This window comes from Passer domesticus, chromosome 12 (assembly GCF_036417665.1).
Source record: "Passer domesticus isolate bPasDom1 chromosome 12, bPasDom1.hap1, whole genome shotgun sequence".
NCBI lineage: Eukaryota > Metazoa > Chordata > Aves > Passeriformes > Passeridae > Passer > Passer domesticus.
The window spans coordinates 886,959-907,688 of NC_087485.1; the positions used below are offsets into that span (position 1 = coordinate 886,959).

The 20,730-nt window shown below is 42.4% G+C and overlaps 1 protein-coding gene across 11 annotated transcripts in view; it reads right to left on the bottom strand.

Annotated features, from left to right (window-relative positions):
- NFAT5 (nuclear factor of activated T cells 5) overlaps positions 1 to 20,730 on the bottom strand; it is a 54,607-nt gene that overhangs the window by 19,502 nt on the left and 14,375 nt on the right. For 5 of the 11 annotated variants that reach the window (XM_064386521.1, XM_064386520.1, XM_064386518.1 and 2 more), the window contains exons 2-4: positions 17,441 to 17,566; positions 6,150 to 6,708; positions 1,674 to 1,866 (exon numbers count right to left, since the gene is read on the bottom strand). In XM_064386521.1, coding sequence (XP_064242591.1) covers positions 1,674 to 1,866; positions 6,150 to 6,708; positions 17,441 to 17,566 — 878 coding nt within the window. Of the gene's footprint in view, positions 1 to 1,673; positions 1,867 to 4,948; positions 6,124 to 6,149; positions 6,709 to 7,166; positions 7,229 to 11,384; positions 11,448 to 17,440; positions 17,567 to 20,730 lie in introns of those variants that run through there. The other 6 variants (XM_064386524.1, XM_064386522.1, XM_064386526.1 and 3 more) reach the window with 6 other exon arrangements.

A 20,730-nucleotide genomic window follows, 5' to 3' on the forward strand; every position in this document is an offset into this window, starting at 1 on the left:
ACTCCCTTGTCTGTAATGCATTTTCCCCCACTAGCTCAGGTTTCCTGAAGATTCACTGACTCATTTGTCTGTCCAGCCCTGGCAGAGTTTTATCTGCAGGGTATGAACTCCTCTGCCTACTGCTAAAGCAAACTGGAACTTCCAGGAATTCAGTAACATGAGACTCTTCCAAAGAGAATTTTCACTGATGGGTGCTAAAGGGTAACTGGGAAAGGAGTTAAAAGGAAATTCAGATGAACAAAGGCCCATTAAGAAAATCCACATAAATGAGGACTAAATCCCCATAGCAACAGGCTGATATGAATGGATTCTTTTCTTATGAAACTTTACTGGAGTTCTGCATTACTCAGGAGGACTGAGTGAAGGGCTGCTGGTGTTCCTAACACTGCTGAACAGGACTTTGAAGATAAGCCTACTTCTGTATTCTGTCAGCAGCAGTCAGCACAAATTTTAAGGGCTGTGTCACAAACAAACATCTCCTTGTGGACCTGGTAAGTTAATTTGGGTTGAGAACTGCTTTGCTGCTTTCTCAAAGTGATATAAGTAAGAAAAAACATTAAATAAAATGTCTTTCACTCTCTTTATCTATATGGTAACAAACCTAGCTGTGCACTCACTCAACCTGCTGGCCACACTCCTCCCAGTATGCCCAGTATGCCATTTGCCATGGTGCCAGTACCGTGCTGGCCTGGACTCAGCTCTCTGGTGATTCTCATAATCACTTGTGAGAGGATATTTGACATCAGTTCTTCTGTTTGCCACCCAAAGTCAAGCCCAGCCTTGCCCCTGGTAAGCCTCTCCAGCATTTCCATTAGGAAACCTTCCCAAGCCCTCCAGTTCTCCAACTGCTTTCCCCAGGCTACACAGGGAAGAAAGGACCTGGAAATGCCCACTCTGTGCATTCATGTGCAGTCCCTGGAGGACAGCCTCAGTCTTCCCTGCTGAGCAGAAATGTCAAATCTCCTTGTAACCTTCTTGTGTTTCTCCTCAGAGCAAGAGGCCTTCAGCATCTGAATTTTAAGCATCAAAGTCCATAAAGTAAACAGGCTGCAACCATCAAGTGTGCACATAAATGCTGCCTCATTCCTTGCCCCCATTCTCCAGTTCTAATCCACATCTACCTCTACTACCTCCACCTGTGCCATGCTAAACACACTGAGCAGTACAGACTGCAGAACACACCTCAGTGAGATCCCCATGACTCACCTGAAACACACTGTACACAGCAGCTCAGATACTGCTGAATTAACAAGGGCAAAAAGCACCAAGCAGTTAAAAAAAAACCAAAAAAAACCAACAAAACCAAAACATCCCCTTTACAATTTTTTAATGAAAACTGGTTTTATGTCTTTACTACCACTGGACAATGATGGCCCACCATCACCAGCCATCAAACAGCATTTCACTCCTCACTTTTGTAGGTCTGGAATTTCTCTGTATTCACACAGTCCATGGAACTGCAGCCTGACAGGATGTGCATCCCAGATTTAAACCCCTGCCTTGACATGCAGCTTCCCTCTCCTGTAACTCTGTGATGCCAGTAGGACTCGTGACCTGCAAGAAGAGACCCTGTCCATCCCAGAGACTGCCAAGGTGCTCCCTCACCGCTGCAGGACTGCAGCCCGCTGAGCTGCAGCTGCCCTGGCAGGGCAGTGCCCGTGTGCCCAGCCTACCTTCACCGTGGGGAAGCCCTGCTGCGTCCGGTCCTTGACGGAGCCCCGGCTGCCCTCGGTCAGGTACCGGGCGCGGTGCTGCGTCTCGGGCTGCACCATGATCTTCAGCTCCTTCCCCTCGCTCTTGGTCGGGTACTGACCACACAACATTGGGGTCTTCTTCCCTCCGGCTCCCTTCTGGTTCTCTGATGCTCTGAGAAGTCAAAACACACCATCAAGAAGATGTGAGAAGCAGCTCCCCAGTAAAAGCACTCCAAATCACAGAAAAGCTAAAAGGCAAAGAGCGCGTATTAACTGATGGAAGATTTGTAGTTGGGAGCAAACTTTGGAACTCTCCTTCTGCCAGAGGAGACCTGCAGGATGAAGAGGGATGGTGCTTCCCTGCCTCCTCCATCCAGAGCACATGGGAACTGCTTTTCAGAGAGCAAACATGAAGGAAGGGAGAAGCAATTAGCATTAACCGATGTTAACGAACAGAAGGCAGCTCATAACCTGCTTTTTCAGAGTCTATGACACAGCCTGAACAAGCTGTTTTGCTGCTGTGACAAACACACACGTACACACACACTGGATGGATTTAAGGTTAAATGACACTTCTTTAAACAGGAAAATAGCCTCATGCCTGTCTCCACCTCAAACTGTACATCCATGCAAACTCCAGCTCCGACTGCTGTCTCAACAGAGTGACCAATTCAGGCTAAAACCCAATTAGTTATTGTAAAAGCTCTGGCATAATTGCACCAATGTTAAATCAGAGTATGCACAAGGCCTTTCTTTCCAGGTGCATTCCATAAGATGTAGTGGCTTGTTCTCAGTTCCATAATTAAAACCAGGATGAAGGAGCCCTCCCCAGTCTATGAGCCATTTTGTGTTCCCTTTAGAGCACAGTGGGATATAACCCTCGATCCTACTCAGACCAGGATTTGGTAATGAACCTGAAGACCAAGAAACTCCTTTCCCACTAGGAGATGTGAATGTACCACAGTACATGATGCAGGCAGGAAAAGGGCTCCATGATTCATGCAAATGTCATATGCTTTCTTCCTAGGAAAACATGGTTCTTAACAGCTAATGCCTGGGAAGAAAGCAGTTTTAAATAACAAGTGTGGATTGCTTAAAAAACAAATCCCATTTCAACGTGCAAGTTATTGAAGCAATTTATCCAGGATTTATTCTTTTTCAAAAAGGGTGAAAACTGCTTTTTTTTCTTTGCCACTGCACGAGGCTCTCACTGACCTGGAGCTGGGGTGACCCAGCTCTTCTCACCAGATGACAAACACGATGCAGCCCTTTCCTAGAGCTCCTGCTGTGCACAGAGCAGCCCCTGGCCCCAGCCCTGCTGTGCTGCTCCTTTTCCTGCCCAAGAAAGGTTGGGCACTTTGCCCCCCACATCTCACAGCCCTAAAGCCATGGAATCATAGCAGAGTGTGGGTTGGGAGAGACCTTCAGAGATCATCCAGGGCCACCCCTGCCTGAATCAACCCTCTTTTAGTTTAAAACCTCCTTGCCTAATGCAACACATCCTATTTGTCACACCCTTATTTTCATTTAAGCCTTTTTCTTAAGCCTTCCAAAACCTTTCACTACACATAAAAAAGGGTTAAAATAGACAGAGTTGGTGCTTTGGATGACTTCCATTTCCATTTTCTCTCCATGAAGGTTAAGCACTTCACTGTGGACAGCCCAGGCATTGCCCTGGCAGCCTTCAATACTCATCCTCAGCCAGTACCCAGCAGAGGTAGGAACTACGTAAAAATTAGCATAAAAACCTGCAAAATAATACTAATACCATCTTATAATAAAACTATCTTCCTGCCAAGCAGTCCTGATTACTCTGCTCAGTGCAGTCACTGGGGAGACTGGGATATAGTTGAATTTTAAAGGGAAATGTTGGAGAGCTGGCCATCAAAATGAAATTCACCTTTACCACTCCCAGTGCCACAATTCAGCAGTGACATTAACACTGATCTCTCCAGAACAATATCCTTAAATCCAACTACCTTACCTGTCAGCATATTAATATATTACCATCATTATATTTATGCAGAGAAATGCTTCTCACAGTTATTTTGGTCTTTTCTCTAGAAACTTAACCATTACTTCCAATCAGCTAGCCCAAGCTGGAGGCAACTTAAATCCTTCACGAGAACTTCTTAGTGGTCTTTCTCCTCAAAATACAGGATGAACCACTGAATACATCCTTTGAATTAATGAATTCATTTTAATTCAGTTTATTCATACTGCAAGTATTCACACCTGTGTATTTCATAGACACACATATATTAATCTGATTGTTACCAGACAAAATATCCTCTAATCTAGCACTTCTGTTTTTTTAAAGGAATAAATGTAAGTGGCAAATCCTATGAATCTACTCAAACAGATCTCCTGAGGAGTTTGGCCTGGTCCTGTTCACAGGGCAGACCTGAAAGTGAAAGTGAGACCACAGAAACCTGAGTCTCTGCCCTGAATCACCACCAATTCATCCACTTCTAAAAAGGCTTTCACAAATTCCAAGTTTCCACAGGAATATATTCTTTCTCTTCCTGGCTTTTAACAACAACTGTCTCTTTAGGGGCAAATGCCATTTCCATTCACCACGGAGCACAGCAGTTTTCCTTGCTCTTTTCTTTAAGCCAAAAGTAAATGAACTCCCTTGGCTGAGCTCCACCAGGCTGGGAAGTTTTAAGAACTCCAGTCACTACGGTGACCCAGATTTCTAAGGCCAAGTCTCCATATTCCAATGGCAAAATTAAGTTTTCTACGATCTTGGCCACTTCTCATCCCAGAGCATTTACTCCCAAGGACGGTTCTGTTACCTGGGAGTTTCCTGCAGTTCAGTCTGGCCTGAGACACATAAGGAAAAATATTCCACCTTCTTCCCCTCTGCACTCACAGAACCCATGGATTTCCCTGCTCAGCCCAGTGCTTTTGGGGAAACCTTATTCTATTTTCAGACCAAGATCTCACATATTCTTTCAGAGTTTACAAAACCTTCCTGAGGCCACAATGACAGTGGCACAGTTCTTGTCCTTCCATCAAGCTTTTCCTTCTGCAAGGACAAGCCTGGTCCCTGGGAGCTGGGGGAGGCACCTTCCTCATTCCAAGCTGCCCGGGGTCTACCAGGTACTGATATTTTACTTTATGACCATGGATTTTGGCTGGTGAAAACCCCGAGGCCAGAGGCCACCATGCCCAGGAAGCAGCAGCACACTCAGGACATGTTCTCAGAACTGCTTTTCACAGTGAAATTTTAAGTACGGAACTGCACTGACCCTGGGAACACAGACTCCAGGCTCTTTCCCTTTGGGATATGAGAAGTTCATCATCTTTGCCATCAGTCAAATTTTAATATTCACCGTTGCTGTGATGAACGTCAGAACGTACTGCAAGCACAGACATAAAAGTGAAACCAAAATGCACTCCTGCCCCCAAAAAAGCCCAAAATAAAAGAGCCAAATCTATCCATTTCACCACTTTAAAAGTACTAAAGAAGCAAAAAGTTAAAAAATAAAAGAACAAAAGAAATGTATCAACACACTCTTGCAAACTGATGGAACTGTCCTCTTTAAGCAGCTACTGGAATGCATTTAGTGAACAGTGTGAAGTGGGAGATGAGGGGCCACCACCCAGGCGTGCCCACGCAGACACACGCACACGACCCAGAAGCACAGAGAGAAACAGCATTAGAGATTTATTTCTGAAAAAATCAAATACAGAAGTGAATTCACATGGAAAAACCAAAAACTGGTTCACCATATTGTCTTAACATTTCATAAAAAAGTGAAGCAAATGGTAATTTGAATTATGAGAATCCTAATGAGACATTAACCGTTAGCCTGTACTCCCATCCCTATCTCTATTTGACAAATAGAGCAGCAGGTGAAGTGTACAGACTGAAATCCTCATATAAAATCCTGCAAAAAACCATTCAGGGTACACCAACTCCACTCTGCCTTTCTTTTTAAATACATTTTCATTGCCATTTTATAAATGGAATTGTGTGGCCTTTAGGGAATTTCACTTAAAGAACAGATGAGATCATCAGCACTGCATTTAATTGCTGCAGGAAAGTTTAGTTTTATCTTCTAAATAAAGATTAACAAGTCTAATTAGAACTTATGACAGAATCATGGAGTGGTTTGTGTTGAAAGGGACCTTCAAGAGATCCAGTTCCACCCCTGCCATGGGCAGGGACAACTTCCACTATCCCAGGTGGCTCCAAGCCCTTACATCCAACCTGGCCTTGGACACTTCCAAGGATCCAGGGGCAGCCACAATTTCTGGGGGCAGGAAGAGCTTATCCTGGGCTGGGACATGGCAGGGACAGCAGAGAACAGAGGGGTTGATGTGAGAACCTAAGCAGAACACTTGCCGGGGCACGGGGGCACTTTTATTAATTTGGGTTTACATATGGAGATAGAATGTTTTTTCTTTAAAAAAAAAAAAGGCAAAAAAAAAAAAGCAGATACCAACCCATTTCCTGCTTTTGAGTTGCTTTTGCTGTCCGTGCTGAGCTGAGAAAGGACATAGTGAGGCGCTTTGGCACTGTCGGCATCAAAGATATCCATGTTGGACTCTTCGCAATCTCGGCGTTTGATCCCTGGCCTCTGCTTTGGGTTGCGCTTGCGCGATTTACGTGGCACCTCAGTGTTATCATTGTAGGAACTGGTACTCATGTTACTGAAGTTGGAGGGTGAATCCTCCATCCACATACTGCAGCTCTGCTCTGACTCCAATCCACAGCCCTCATCCTGGCAGGACATCCGGCTGTTGTCCAGCAAGTCCTCGGGAGGTGGCGAGATGTACAGGACAGTGTGGCGCTTCGGCGTGGCCGGCTGCTGCTGGGCTGTGTTACTGGTTATCTGCTGCTCACTTACCCCTCGGGTACTTACCCCCACGGCCGCGGAGCAGCTCTCCACTTGCATAGCCTTGCTGTCGGTGACTGAGGTAGAGTAAATGGTAGGGCTGGAAGAGGTGGTAAAGGAGCTGCAAGCACCGCCCATGGAGGAAGAGGAGGGAGCTGAAGAAGCATCTGCGGTGTACAATTCACAAGTAAATACAGGACCCGTGGCGGGGCGTGCGCTGGCTATAGCAGTCCCAGTGAGATCAAGGTGATTTAGGAACCGATTGCTTTCCCCCAAGAAAGGTTTGGAATTTGGTTCAGTTTTGGAATGGAAGTGCTTAAAGCAATACAGCCTAGCCGCTGCTTTGGAAATGTCCAAACAAGTCTTAGCACGATCCACTGTAATCAAATCGTTTTTACGACTTAACGTTAATTCATACAAATGGCTGCGAGTAAACAGAGCTTTCATTGCCTCAGCTGGACTAATTATTGGTGTAGAAGCCATTTCGTCTAAAATAGCCCCAAAGCCAAGTGCTTATAATCCACATTCGATGCCAATTAAACAATTTATTGTTGGAAATTTTTAATTTTTTTTTTTAAAAGATGGGACTGTGCTTAGCCACAAAATATTAAAATAAGTTTCTAACCTATGAAGCAGAGAACTACAGGTCATTTTTAATGCAGACACTCCCTGCTTCAGAGGCAAATCCTGGAATAAAAATATGAGAAAATAAATGAGAAAAAGAGCTGCTGATTATTCCATCATAAATGAGAAATAAAATATAAAATCAACTGAGTTGGTAGGCAAAATGGAACTGGTATCAGTCACTATGAGCGAGCTGTTGATTTTGAAGGTTCAAACAGGGATGAAATATCTGTGTTGGAGACACGCTGATCCAAGGACTGGGAATTTCTGTGATTTGACTTCTTCAGTCTCTGGGACCAATTTCTCTAAGACTTCATTGGTCCCTTCCAATGAAGGGCATGGCTTGGGACAGACCTCTAAAAAATTCACATTAAACAGGAGATTTCCAACACTGTGACTACAACTTCTGCAGAGGTCCCAGAGCTCAATTTGGTTTAGAAACATGAAAATTATAACACCAAACCCCTGAAGATTTCTGTATAACACCACTGAAGAATTGTAATGGACAAATCAATGGAATATGTAAGTTAAATATCCCAGAGGAAGCAGCCCGTTCAAACATATGTATTTACTTCAATCAGCTGTAGCTCACTGAGGAATAACTGAATTTTATAGTCAGATTTTAACTTTCTGGGGAGACCCTGCTTTCTGTATTTCTGCACTGCCACCCACACCTGATAAACCAGAAGCACTGAAATAACCTAATTTTGGAAACAAATTGTGCATTAAATATATACATAATAACGCAATATGTTTGTTCAGCTACTTACTGCTGTCACACAGGTAATCTCTATTGCTAAGAGGAACATGATGTTTTCCTTTTTGCTGCTTGGGATTTTTTAAAAATCAAAAATATTACAACAGTCCCTCAAGACTAATTAAAAGATTTAGAGACTGCTGGACTATTCTATACAGTTACTTAAAAGTAATAGAATAGAGCATGTTCAGTCATGATACATACATTTAATTAACAGTAAAACTCAGCCAACTTGCCTATACTGGGAATTACTGGGAGTATCAATGACTGATAATAAAGAACTTTTAAACCATTACTGTTTCCTACAGCTTTCCTGTGCTAAATAAATGTAAAAGCAAACTTGCATCACTTCAGACTGTCAAATTTAGAGGTCATTAGTTTATCAATGAACTACCCTGCCTTCCCTGAGCCTCCCAGTGAACCAGGAGCAACTGAATGATACCAGTTCCATTTTCCAGCTTGTTCTTTGGCAAATACAGTGGCTGAAATTGGAAAAATTCAGTCACTTTGCATTCCAATTTAAAGGCAAATTTCTCCTTTCTATATCATGCATTAATTCAATGCTTCTTTCAAAAACATTTATAGGATTGGCAAGAACTATCAAATCTAGATATTCATTTCAGTGACAATATTTAGGAGCTGATTTGCAGCCACTTTGAGTTGAGACAGCCCGTTGCTACTTGGGATGTTTTGGTCAAGAGGATTGGTTTCCATCCATCACTTATACCTCCAGAGAGAAGCAGAAGCGTGCCCAGGGACCCTGGGGCACAGGAGCTGCAGGGCTGGGGCTGGATGCCAGGATTTGCCCCAGGAATGGGCTCGGGAAGAGCCCGGGCAGCGCGGGCAGGCGGGGCTGTGGGACAGGGACTCAGACCATGGAATCTTTACACACACGGAACAGGCAGCAGGGCTTCGACTGCAGGACTCCTCCTCCAACAGATTAACACCACATTTAGCTTTGCACATCAGTCCTGGGAGTGTAAGGAAACCTTGGACACTCCACGTACACCAAGCACCGGGCTCGGCTGCTTCAGTGCATCTCCTGGCCAGGAATGCAAAACCTGCACTTTTCCCTCACTTTCCTAGGGAAAAAAATAAATATATCACTGAACCAAATGCTTCTCAGCACGAAGCTAAAAGAGCTGGTGATGGCAGTGTTGTTTTAGGGTGCAGCATTGTGAAATATTATCATTATTGCAATAGCATCATTATTGCTCTCCAAAACAATTTCTCCTCCTTTCTTTTTCTAGGAGTTAAAAGCACTTATATGTATAAATACGTGTATGTGGGCTTTTATACTTTTAAAAAGCAAATAAACATTGTCCATTATAAATTGGTCACGCTCTCCTCCATTTACCAGAGATGCCCCTGTGTAATGGTAAGATTAGATTTTGGAAATAAACCCAAACTGAACAGTAATGGCAAGAAAACCTCTCTTTAGTCTTATATAATAAATTAATGCCATTACTATCCATAAATAAAGTATGATAAATATTACAGCAAATGGAATAGACTGGCTGTATTGGAACAGTCAAATACACAGATTTAAAAACTTTTGGGGGCATAAATTAGAAAAATTAGTAATTGCTTCAGTAACGTTTTAAGTTATGAAAATACTAAGAAACAGTGAAATCTGTGTTTTCTCAGAGTATACAGGCCTTGAGCCAACTCATCTTCCTTTGAACTAATAAATAAACTGGGTCAATCAAATAAGAATTCACCACTTTACTGCAATGAATAAACAGTGCTTTCCATGGCTCCCATTTGGGTCCATCATTTTATTCCAAAGCCAGTGACATTTGTGTCTGACACCCAAAAGAGATTTCTTGGATGAACATGCTGCATTTTGGAAAACAAGTAATTCAGTAATTTTAACTTGTGTTGCTTTACAAGGTGAGAGCATACACACACCTTCCCCAGCTTTGAGCATTCCTTTTATTTTACTTTCTTTAGACACATATTAATGGGCATGGGCACAGGTGGCTCATGGTTTGCAGTTGAACAGTGTGTGCAATGACAAATACATATATGTATTTTTAAGTGAGTAGGTACATTTTGAAATAGAAGACTGAATATATTTCATTTAACACAGTCTCAAAATCAAACTTGCTTTCAGAGCAATGACACTGAACAGAAGCCAAGAGCTTATCATGGCACGTGTGCAGCCTCAGGAATAGAAATGAAAAGTGCATTGGCATCACAAGGTGGGGGTTTTTTCTCCTTTTTTAAATAAAAAACAAGAGAAAAGAATATTCCACAGTAGAGCAACTGTGATCACTGTTGAAACTAAACCTCCTGAATCTCTTCACTGCCATCACTGTTACATCAAAGGGAGCTGGAAGAAGGAATTCAGATTTTATTGCCTCTGCTACAAATTTTTCTCCCCAAGAGAGGCAAAATTGTATCACTCAGTCCAGCACAAGGACTGAAGTAAGGGAGCACATGGCAGAGAGTGGCCCTGTGAGCAAACCAGGGCAGGCTTTTTCTTTTTGGTACCAAAAAAGCAAAGAAAATTTATTACCTCCTCCATTAGCAACCAAGGCAATGACATATTTTCTATATCCTATTCTCCTGTGAAATCAAACAAGGCATTCAGCCTCTAAAAAAAAGATTTGGAAAGGCAGGAGAGAGAAAAAAAATCACTGCTTGGCATTAAGGGGAGTCTTTTTAGGTAACACCTCTGTGGAGCCAATCCTGAAATCCTTGTTCACTCTTTTCAAATACCCTTAAATACAACAAGGATTACCAAGTCCTCAAACAGAAAGAGTGTCCTGATGACTCTGCTTTTTAATTGCAAAAGCAAGTCATTTCCCAGACTGGAAATCTTCAGATTATAAAGACAAATAAACTGAAGATATTTTTGGTTTCACAAGTTTTCCAGCCACCTGTGCATGGACAGCCAGGACAAGCAAAAAACCATTAAAGAACTAATTTTTTTCTCAGAACCTCTCCTGCATTCCAGGGTATCCTCTATGTTCTGTGCAGAAACAAGTGTCAAAAATGAAAACTCACAGGGTGAGGATTAAGTGGTGCATAAGCTTAATATGTGAAGTATAACTTTTATTAAATGTGTTGATTTATCTAACATGTCGTGTCCTTGGTAAGATTTTTTTTTTATGTTAATTGGCTTATTTGAACCCATGGACACAGAACAACAATTTGAGGACAGACCCAGAAGGAAACTGCAAAATTTCCACCATCAACCTTTGTGTTGTTCCAAAGGTAAAACCCAGAACTTACAAAGTGGCTGCAAACCTGCTTTCAACACCTCACATGCCAAACTTGGGGTTCTACTTTTCTTCTTCTTGTATTACTGACGTCATGTCAAAAACTTTTCCAAAAAGTTTAGTTTCAAATCAGTATCAATCCACTATTCAGAAATAAACAAAAAAAATTTAAAAAAAATTTAAAAAAAGAAAGAAAGAAAAGAGACTTATGAAGAAGTCTGAAAACAAGACCGACCTATACCCTGGGTGAGATTGGATGGGTTAAGTGTCTCTGGCACTATTTGTCTTCACTATTGACAGACACTGTCACACAACCCACCACTCGATGCCTGTCTCTGAATGGCGAAGCTAGAATGCAAGTTAAGTGTATTAATAGAGAAAAAAACTAGCATCCCAGCAAATATCATAAAGCAATCCAATTCACCAGTTATTAAACACACTCAGATTCAAGATAGGTAGGTTAATTTAATTTACATTAAGCCCAACAGTGTAAATTCCCCTTTACATTCCCATGCTGACCCAAGCAGTGTATTATTATATTTTGGGTAAATACATCAATCAATGGTTTGTTATGACTCCCATTATTCAATTAACACTCAGATTTAGGTATCTAAGGAGGACTTTTGTTAGTGGCTCACACACAGCAGTTCCATGGATCTCAGATCCTTCCCACTCAGTGTGGAGGCTGATTCCAGGCAAGCAGAACTCTGGGACCCACAGCTGCTCTCTCCAAGCCCTGCCTGCCACCCCTCAGCACGAGAGGTCAGGGGGGGTGGATCTGGACAGGAAGACCTCAATTCAAGAAACAGACTATTTTATCTTTTAGATACAGGGGTGGGTTTTTCCTAAGAAGTCAAGAACTGCTCTTGGCCCTCACGATGCTGCTGCAGAAGGAGGTGCCCAAGCAGCGGCACAAGAGGATTGTTCTCGTCCCTCACAGCCTTGGTTTTCCATTATTCCTCATGGAACAGGGAATTCTCCTGCCACCAAGTAGTTCTCAAGTCTTTCTGATCTAATAACAGCAGCCATTTAATGCAAGAAATTGCTGTAAGAAAAACCTCACAGAATGATCAAACAGTTTCTGTTTGATTGAGCAGTTCTAGAAAATTGGGTGTACTGACTGTATGAAATCCATGAAGACTGAAAATAAATTTAGAAAAAAGATGTGAACTAGACATGAAATTCATGAAGACGAAAAGCATACAATTTAGGAAAAATATATGAACTAGACATGAACACCAATATAAATGTGGAATTCTAAGGAAGCCATGGGGCAGGAAGGCCCTCAACACACACATGACCCCATACAACTGGAATATTCCAACTCAATTTAGAGAGAACACACCTAATATGTTTCCATAAAATGGAAACAGTAAGAAAAATCTTTATCTCTGGCATTTCCCAGCAATGCTGTCTCACCAGAAGACCCCTGGAATGATGAAGGAACCTCTCCAAGCTAAGCTGGATGTCATCACGACCTGGCCTCTCCAGACTGGGCTCCACCACGGCTCCTTTGGGCCAAGAACTTCCAGGAGAAACACTTAAAGCCACGTACAGGAGCAGGAGGGTGAGTTCTGAACGAGCCTCAGGTCTGCTTGAAGCTCACTGTGTCAGAAAGAAGTACTTGACTCGTGACTGCAGCAAGCAGGCTGCAGACAGAAATCCCCGGAAGACATCCTGGAAATGACAGGAAGGCATTTCCAACTGGGAGGAAGGGAAAAGCCTACAAAGAAATGGAAGTTTTCACAGGCATCGGAGACCAACTACAAAGAAGAAGCTTTTTTTCTGCTCATTTGTTTACAACGTGCAATGGTAAGCCCAGGATAAGAGAACTGGGGACAGCACTGAGATCCCCTTTGAAATGTCTGGTAATTATTTCTGTATCAACAGGAAAAACTGACTAATGACACCAGGAAGGATGATAACTGAACAAAATATTTTCAGTAAAAATAAAAATTAAGAAGCCTGAGAAGCCACTCAGGGAAAACTAAACCAAAACAAACCCATCTCCATTTTGAGGCTTCATCAGAATCTTCCATTGGAGAAGGATGAAAAAGCTTTATTTTGGCAGCAGAAAACATGACCCCTTAGTGCCCAATCTCCACCCTACAGGCACTGCAGGTATCTTTATCTGTGCCTCTAAAGCAGCAATTCCAAATCAAAGACTTATTTTCATAATTAAAATGACAAATATGCTTATGGCAATACTTCAATTATCACTCCAATCAAAAAAAGCCCAATTACATCTGTTTGGGCAAGTAGATTGTCCCTTTAATTAAAAATAAGTACAAAAAGGAGCATAAAATTGATCACAAAAAGATAAAGCTTCACCATTTACCTACAATTTTCCTAGGATGTAACCACAGGTGCTTGGGAGCCAGAAGACTTCACTACATCACAGATTCACTGTATCCCAGTAAGGAGAATGCAAAAGAAGAGATCAGTAACTACATTTCAGTAGCACAAAACCTGCTCCCCTTCTGCTGCAGCAAGAACATCACTCTGGAGAATTCCACTGGAAACTGAGAACTGGAAACCAGACAGCAACACAAAAAATATGGAAATATATATATATATATTTGCTTCTGTGGGAAATGGAAAGCAGCTTGAGAGATCATCAGCAAGATGAAGCATCTCATTCCAAGTTTTGCTGCAGGAAGAACAAGGGATGGTGAGAAGGGAAGTGAGTTTCTGTAACAGTTCACTGAGGTTCAGAAGGGTCGAGCATTCCTGGCACTGGAGATAAAGGATGAAAAAGCAACACTCATTTCAAGAAAATTTTTGAAAATACTCCTGATCATGCCCCAAAGACAAGAACCATGTGCTACCTACAAGCTGGAAAGACACCTTTGAGAAAGGACTCCAATTGGCAGAGTGAATTTTAAGCATTTTAAGGTTCAAGGAGTCTTGATCAACACCAAAAATTGTTCAGGCTTTTAGAACCAACTGAGAGAGACTCGAGCATCGCTGCTTGCAACTGGAGCTCACAAACACCCTCCAGGAGCACTGGGAAAGCTTCAGGGACATTTATTTCATGTAAAATCTCCAGGCAGAGCACACAATGACATTTCTCAGCATGACACCCTCATGCATTTCCAGAGTCTGGAGATGATTCATATTTAATGTGTTTATGGTGCTGCACCAGGCAAAATCCTCCTTTTCCTGTCCCCTGAACAAAGACACTGGAATTCAAGTAGCAAGCACAGAGAATGGTTTCCAAGGGTAAAAACATTTCTGTTCCCTCCCTTCTGTTTTCCAGAAGAACTACAGAATTAGAAGCTTGAGATAGCAGCTCAAAATCCCAGAGTTCTATGAAATCACACTTGTCTGATATTCAGAGTGGGTAATGCCTCTTATGTCTGGATTAATGAATAGGAAATACACATTTATTAACAAATTAATGAAAATCCAATCAGCAACATTCCATTTTCATATTCTTACAACTCTTCTGTAAATCATAAAATAAATTTCCAAATGGAAGAACTAGAAGTCTGTCACTGTGAGGTCATCACTGCCTATCCAGCCTATCCTGCTCCTCCAAAAAAACCAGGAGTTAACTGCAGCAGTATTTCCAACCTACAATATGATTTATATGGGACAAAACCCCACAGCAAGGTGACAAAAAAGCCTTGAGTAAGCTGAATTTCAGCCAGATATTGCTTTACTTTGTGTTTCAGGAAGCAGAGAACAAGCTGTGTGAACTACTAGAGGAGTAGAAAAAAGCTCTGAACACTTTGGATCAATCCCTGTCACGGAATCCTCTCATTATCCAGAGTAATCAGATCTGTAGGGAAATTCTACATGGTGTGGCTAGCTGTTCAAATTAGCCCTTCCTTCTAAAAACAAGAGTAAATGAGATTATATACAGCCTTATGCAGACTGAACTATCATTTCCCTCTCATTCCTAAAAAAGCTAAAAAAGGAGGTTTTAAGGCAAGTAAGACCAGACCAAAAAAAAAAAAAATAGAAAGACTTACACGAAACAAGGGGAAAATTTCAGATACAGAACAAGAGGCTGCCAGGCCTTCCTCCTTACCCTGCTCCTGTACAGCACCAGCTCCCCAAAAATCTGCCTACAGTGTGCTATTAAACATTTGATGTATGCAAATGATAGCCACTCTTAATCTTTCGAAATGTAAGTGTAAAATGTATGTTTGTTTCCCTGTACAAGCACCTGGTTTGCACAAAGCCCAGGATAATTTTCCTGTAAAAAAACCCCAGCCACACCTCTCATTACTACTTATGGCAGGGTAACAGACTGAAAGTGTGGTCTCAAAGATGCTGCAGAAATCCCACAACAATTGAAGAAAATAGTAAACCACCCTTTTCTCTACCAAGGGGGTACAGCTACAGAAGAACACAGAATGTGCCACATCCAAAGCAGCAATGGAAACAAAACGGGTCTTTGCTCCTCTGCGGTTTTGTCTTGTTGGGTGGGGCAGTTTAAACAGAATTTTTAACAAGTGTCACTCCAGGCCCTTGTCCCAAGACCCTCTGCAGGTCTCCTGGAGCCCCTTTGGGCACTGGAAGAGCTCTAAAGTCACCCTGGACCCTTCTCTTCTCCATGCTGAACAATCCCAGCTCTCAGCTTGGTATCAGCTCAGCCTCTGTGACCCTCTGTGGTCTCTGACATTGAAGAGGGTTGATAAGTGAATGATCAGGTCTTCTTTCAGTTTTAACAAGAAGCCTCAGCATAAATTTTTAAAAGTTTTCATTCCAGAAACTTGTGCTGCAGTTTAACCCAAACACACCTAATGAATGCATCTCAGGTTTTTTAAAGGATCTGGACTGGCTGCTGGCAGATGCCAAATACCTGGAGGCAACAGACTTTTAGTTCCATTCAAGTTTAAGTCTTTTCTGTTAGGTACAGAATTAATTAGCAGTTCAGGCTTGTCTGTGGATTTAGAGTGTAACAGGGTTTGTGGGCTGTTTTTGTTCAGTTGTTTTGAGGATACAAGTTTCTACAAGATTTGGTTGCTTCTGTCTATGAACCAAACCCCTCATTAAGCACCTTGACTTTAGAAACAGATGCCCAAATTATTTTTTTAGTAAGTGATATAAAAACATCAAATCCTTTTGATGTAATAAAAGCATCAAATTCTTCAATGCGCAAGTTCCACTGTGCACAGTTAAATCCACAGGTTCTCAGGAGAGCTCTGGCAAAACATGAATGGTGAGCAGTGCTGTAAAGTTTCTCTGACAAACCTACAACCACTTCAGGTTCTGATCAGGATTCCAGCACCATGCAAATCTGGGAAACATTCTCACACAAACATTTAATGCATATGAACTTGGAGAGAGAGAAACAGGAATAATGCAGCTATCTGAATCCTCACCCTATAGCCATTTTTTTCTCAAACAAAAATTTAACGCCAATTAGGAAAGTGGAACATGACCTTGTAAGAAATACGGGGACCAATTTATGAAAAAACACCCTTATCCAGTGAAGGGAGACACATCTATAATGAGCAAAATTATCTTTTTTCCCCATTGCACAGGTGTGTACTTATATATACAAGTTACTGACAAGAATCCCAGATGCAAGCCAGCACTGAGCCTCATCTCCCAAATCAAAGCTTTGCCCTTAGAGCCTCACGTTTTTAGGTTTAATGAAGATCAGTGAGAGTCTTTAAAGTCTAGAACGTGGCTGGGAATAAGAAAAGGATGCAGATTAAAAGGTCATGCCTCTTTTTTATATGTTGTCAAATAGAAAAATAACTACACTGGTCATTTACAGAGTTCCAGCTGATATACATTATATCCTCATGTATTTGAGGACCTTTTACCACATCACACTAGAGATGTGTGTGAAAGGAGTTTAAATACTACACCTCCTCAGGCCCCAATGGAAAACATGACCTTTTCTTCCTCCTCACATTTTGGTAAAAGCTTCATGGCCCAAAATGTCATCTCCCATTCCATTTTTATCCTAACTAGAATCCACTGGTTTACAGCCAGTCAGCATTCCGCCTCAGTTCCAAACAGGGATTTATTCCCTTGGAAGACAGAGTGCATTCTAGGAGTTAATTGCCTGTGTGGCATAACAGAATAAAGGAACAGCTAAATTATTGCTTATGGAGATGCATATATGAAACACAGCAACCTTAGCATAAAATACCTGACGCTTTTGATCACCCAGCTGAACTACACCACCTACATTCGCTCTCCTAGAATGAACTCTGTTACTTCTCCACAAGCTCTTTTTTACACTCAGAACTTTGCCAGCACTGTTCATGTTGGCCAGAACATCACAAACCTTAAGAAAACAGCAGAATAAAGGAGAGTCCTTACCAGCAGCAACTACAGCTGGAGGCGGCGAGCCGGCCTCACCACCGCTTGTTTGGCTCATGGATGCTATGGATGTTTCTCTGGAAGGTGGTAACTGCAGCTCCTTTGGGAGAAGGTCATAGACAGATTCTGTGGAACAAAAAGAACTTGATCAAAACGTTACCCGTGTTCTACACAAGAAAAGAAATAACGTTTTTGCCTAAAAGATATGAACTATAAGCGAACCCTTTCAGAACCTTTGGGAAAAGTTACAGTAAGTGCTTGGAAATAACAGCACGGAAGAAAGTTATTTCAGAAAACAAACAAACATTAAGATGCACATTCTGAAGACCGAAACAAAGGACACAAACTTGTTCAAACAAAGAAATAATTCATGAACTTCCAGAGAAACTGTTCTCATCCAGAATGAAGGGCTGAGGGCAGCACATCATGTGAGAATCTGAGACAAACCTGTTTTCAGAATTCCAACTGTGCAACTGACTTCCTAAGGAAAAAAGTCTAACTTAGCACCATAACCCTAACAACATCCTATGGAGTCTTAGAATCACAGACTGGATTTGGGTGGGAAGCAACTTTAAAGTCGTCCTGCTCCACCCCCTGCCATGGCAGGGACACCTTCCACTGTCCCAGGCTGCTCCAAGTCCCATCCAACCTGGCCTTGGGCACTGCCAGGGATCCAGGAGCAGCCACAGCTGCTCTGGGCACCTGTGCCAGGGCCTCACCATCCTCACAGGCAAGAATTTCTTCCCAATATCCTAACCCTGCTCTCTGGCAGTGGGAGCCATTCCCTTGTCCCCAGTCCCTCTCCAGCTCTCCTGGAGCCCCTCTGGGTGCTGGAAGGGGTTCCAAGATCTCTCCTGGAGCCTTCTCTTCTCCAGGTGAGCACCCCCAGCTGTCCCAGCCTGGCTGCAGAGCCAAGGGGCTCCAGCCCTTGGATCAATGACCTCCTCAGAGCTTGCTCCAACAGCTCCATGTCTTCTCTGTGCTGTATTAATCCCATGGGTCTGATCTCTCTTCCTCCTTGTGTGTTACCCAGGAGACCTCCAAAGGTTCCCTCCTAAGAGCTTGCTCCATCCTCTCACAGTCACAGCTCTCAATTCCAGCCTCTGTAAACCTGCAGCCCTAGGTGTGCTCACCAGGGGTTTCAGGAGAGAGGCTGGGTGTCATATTTGAGACCACATTTCAAGTAACTTGGTCTTTATCAATGAAGCATGAAATTAAAAGATTTGCTCTTAATGGTCTTGTGATCTTTGGGAATGTGCTTCAATTCTAATGCTGGATTTTCCTTCCCTCCTTCTTTATCATATTTTGTTGGAATTATTCACAAAGATTAGAATTGTGCTGCTTGTGGATTACTGCAAAAAAAATCATGTGCTCCCTGAGAAAAAATTATCCTGTGGGAGTCTTGGATGTAAGCATACCTCTAAAGCAAAAGGCTTGACAGAACCTTCACCACACTGGAGTCAAAAATAAACTTCTTAAACAAAAAAATCCCCAAGAATCAGCCCAAAGAGACAAACTCTCAATTACCCAGGAACTTGGGGTTTGGAAAGGAGCTTCTGTAGTCAACCCTGAATACATTATGTGTCATGACAGATGATGATGACAATTCACCCCTCTCAGAGGATTTCTTGAGGAGAAAGGAATGGAAGCATGTGTATATATTCAACTTCCACATGAAATACAAAGTGTTCTGTAGTTACCTGCAGACACACACTGTTGCAATCCCCCTCACTAAACATTCTGAGTAGCAGCAGCCCTGAACGTCTGCCTGTGATTTTCCTGTCCTGCTGCAGGTAGAAGTGCCAGTGCCAGCTGGAGTAAAGGCTGGTGCTCACTTACAAGGGCTTGTACAAACTGCTGCACTATCTCTGAGGAACAGCAAATGCAGCTGCTCCTTGCAGTACAACAGGAGCCAAAGTGAGAACAAGCGTTACCTTCCAAACCATTCTGTGAATCCATGAACTCACGGCAGAAGGTGATGCTCACATCCAAGCTTTCAGAAGAAAAACAACTCTCCTGGCATTTCTTGCATCAGATGCAGCTTCACAGTCTAAAACACATCGTTACTGAACTGCAGTTCAACACCTTCCAGAGGGATCCCAAGTGCCTGGGTACCTTTAAGAACTCTTGCTGCCACAAACCTACTCCACACACATCAGACTTCAAATGAAACTTTGTGTTTTCACCTAAACACAGGCCAGTGTTTATATATGCTGAACTATAAATAGCATTAAAGCAAAAACTGACAAATTCCAGAAACATGAGAGTTGTTGCAAGGAAACTAATTCCTCCCCAGAGGATACAGCTCCCCCCCTGCCTCACACTGTCTAAGAGCTGAACCTACTGCTCAGCCCCTCTCCATCACCACATCTGAGACATGTGTGCACTCACCAACACTGAGAACATGAAATTCCCTGCTAGAATTTTACGTTGATTCATGCAGAAAACACCCACGAAAGGGAAAGACTGCTGCAGAAATGCAGTATTACATTTGGAGGCAAAAACAGCATTTCAGCATCATTACGTATTTCTACATAAGTAGCGAGAAAAAGATGTGTAGACAGAATTCCTGCTTCCAGCAGCCAGCACTGAATGAGTGAGGAAGTTTAAGCTGTCTGACAGCACTAAGTGTCCTGTAATTTATTGCTGATTTCAATTCCTTTGACTAATACACTGGCTGATCCCAAGTTTCTAGGGTTTTTTTCCTGGAAGTAGCTCCATTTATACCCAACATTTAAACACATTTTCTCTCTCCCTACAGGAAGCAAGCAACATGTGTTTCAGGATTAGTGTTATTATGAAATATAAACAAGATAACACACAAACCTGATAACCAAACACTAGTGAACAGCCCGAAGTCCCACACACTCATTTCCCGACACAAATCCTCACCTGTTAATCAGTTATTAGACATTATCTACAGTAAACTTCCAAATCTCTTATCTTGCCTCAAAATATCTTGCCTAGACAAGCCCAGCTTCACAAATTCTCCTCCCAAAACCAAGGACACACAGGGACAGGCAGATTTACAAAAAGTATTTTAAGTGTCAAATTTCTTCAACTGCCCTTTATCCGATTATCCGGCCCTTATAATCTCTCATCTGAGATCAGCTGCTTGGAACTTTGATCTTCCTGCCAGTCCAGAAAATTCTATTTCACATGGTTATATGGACCAGAACCACACCAAACATGGGATCAGGATCCAACAACACAGCACCTGGAATCGGGAAAGAGGAGATTTTGTTGTGTACTAGTTGGACCTGCACACAAGATTCTGAATTTATACATTA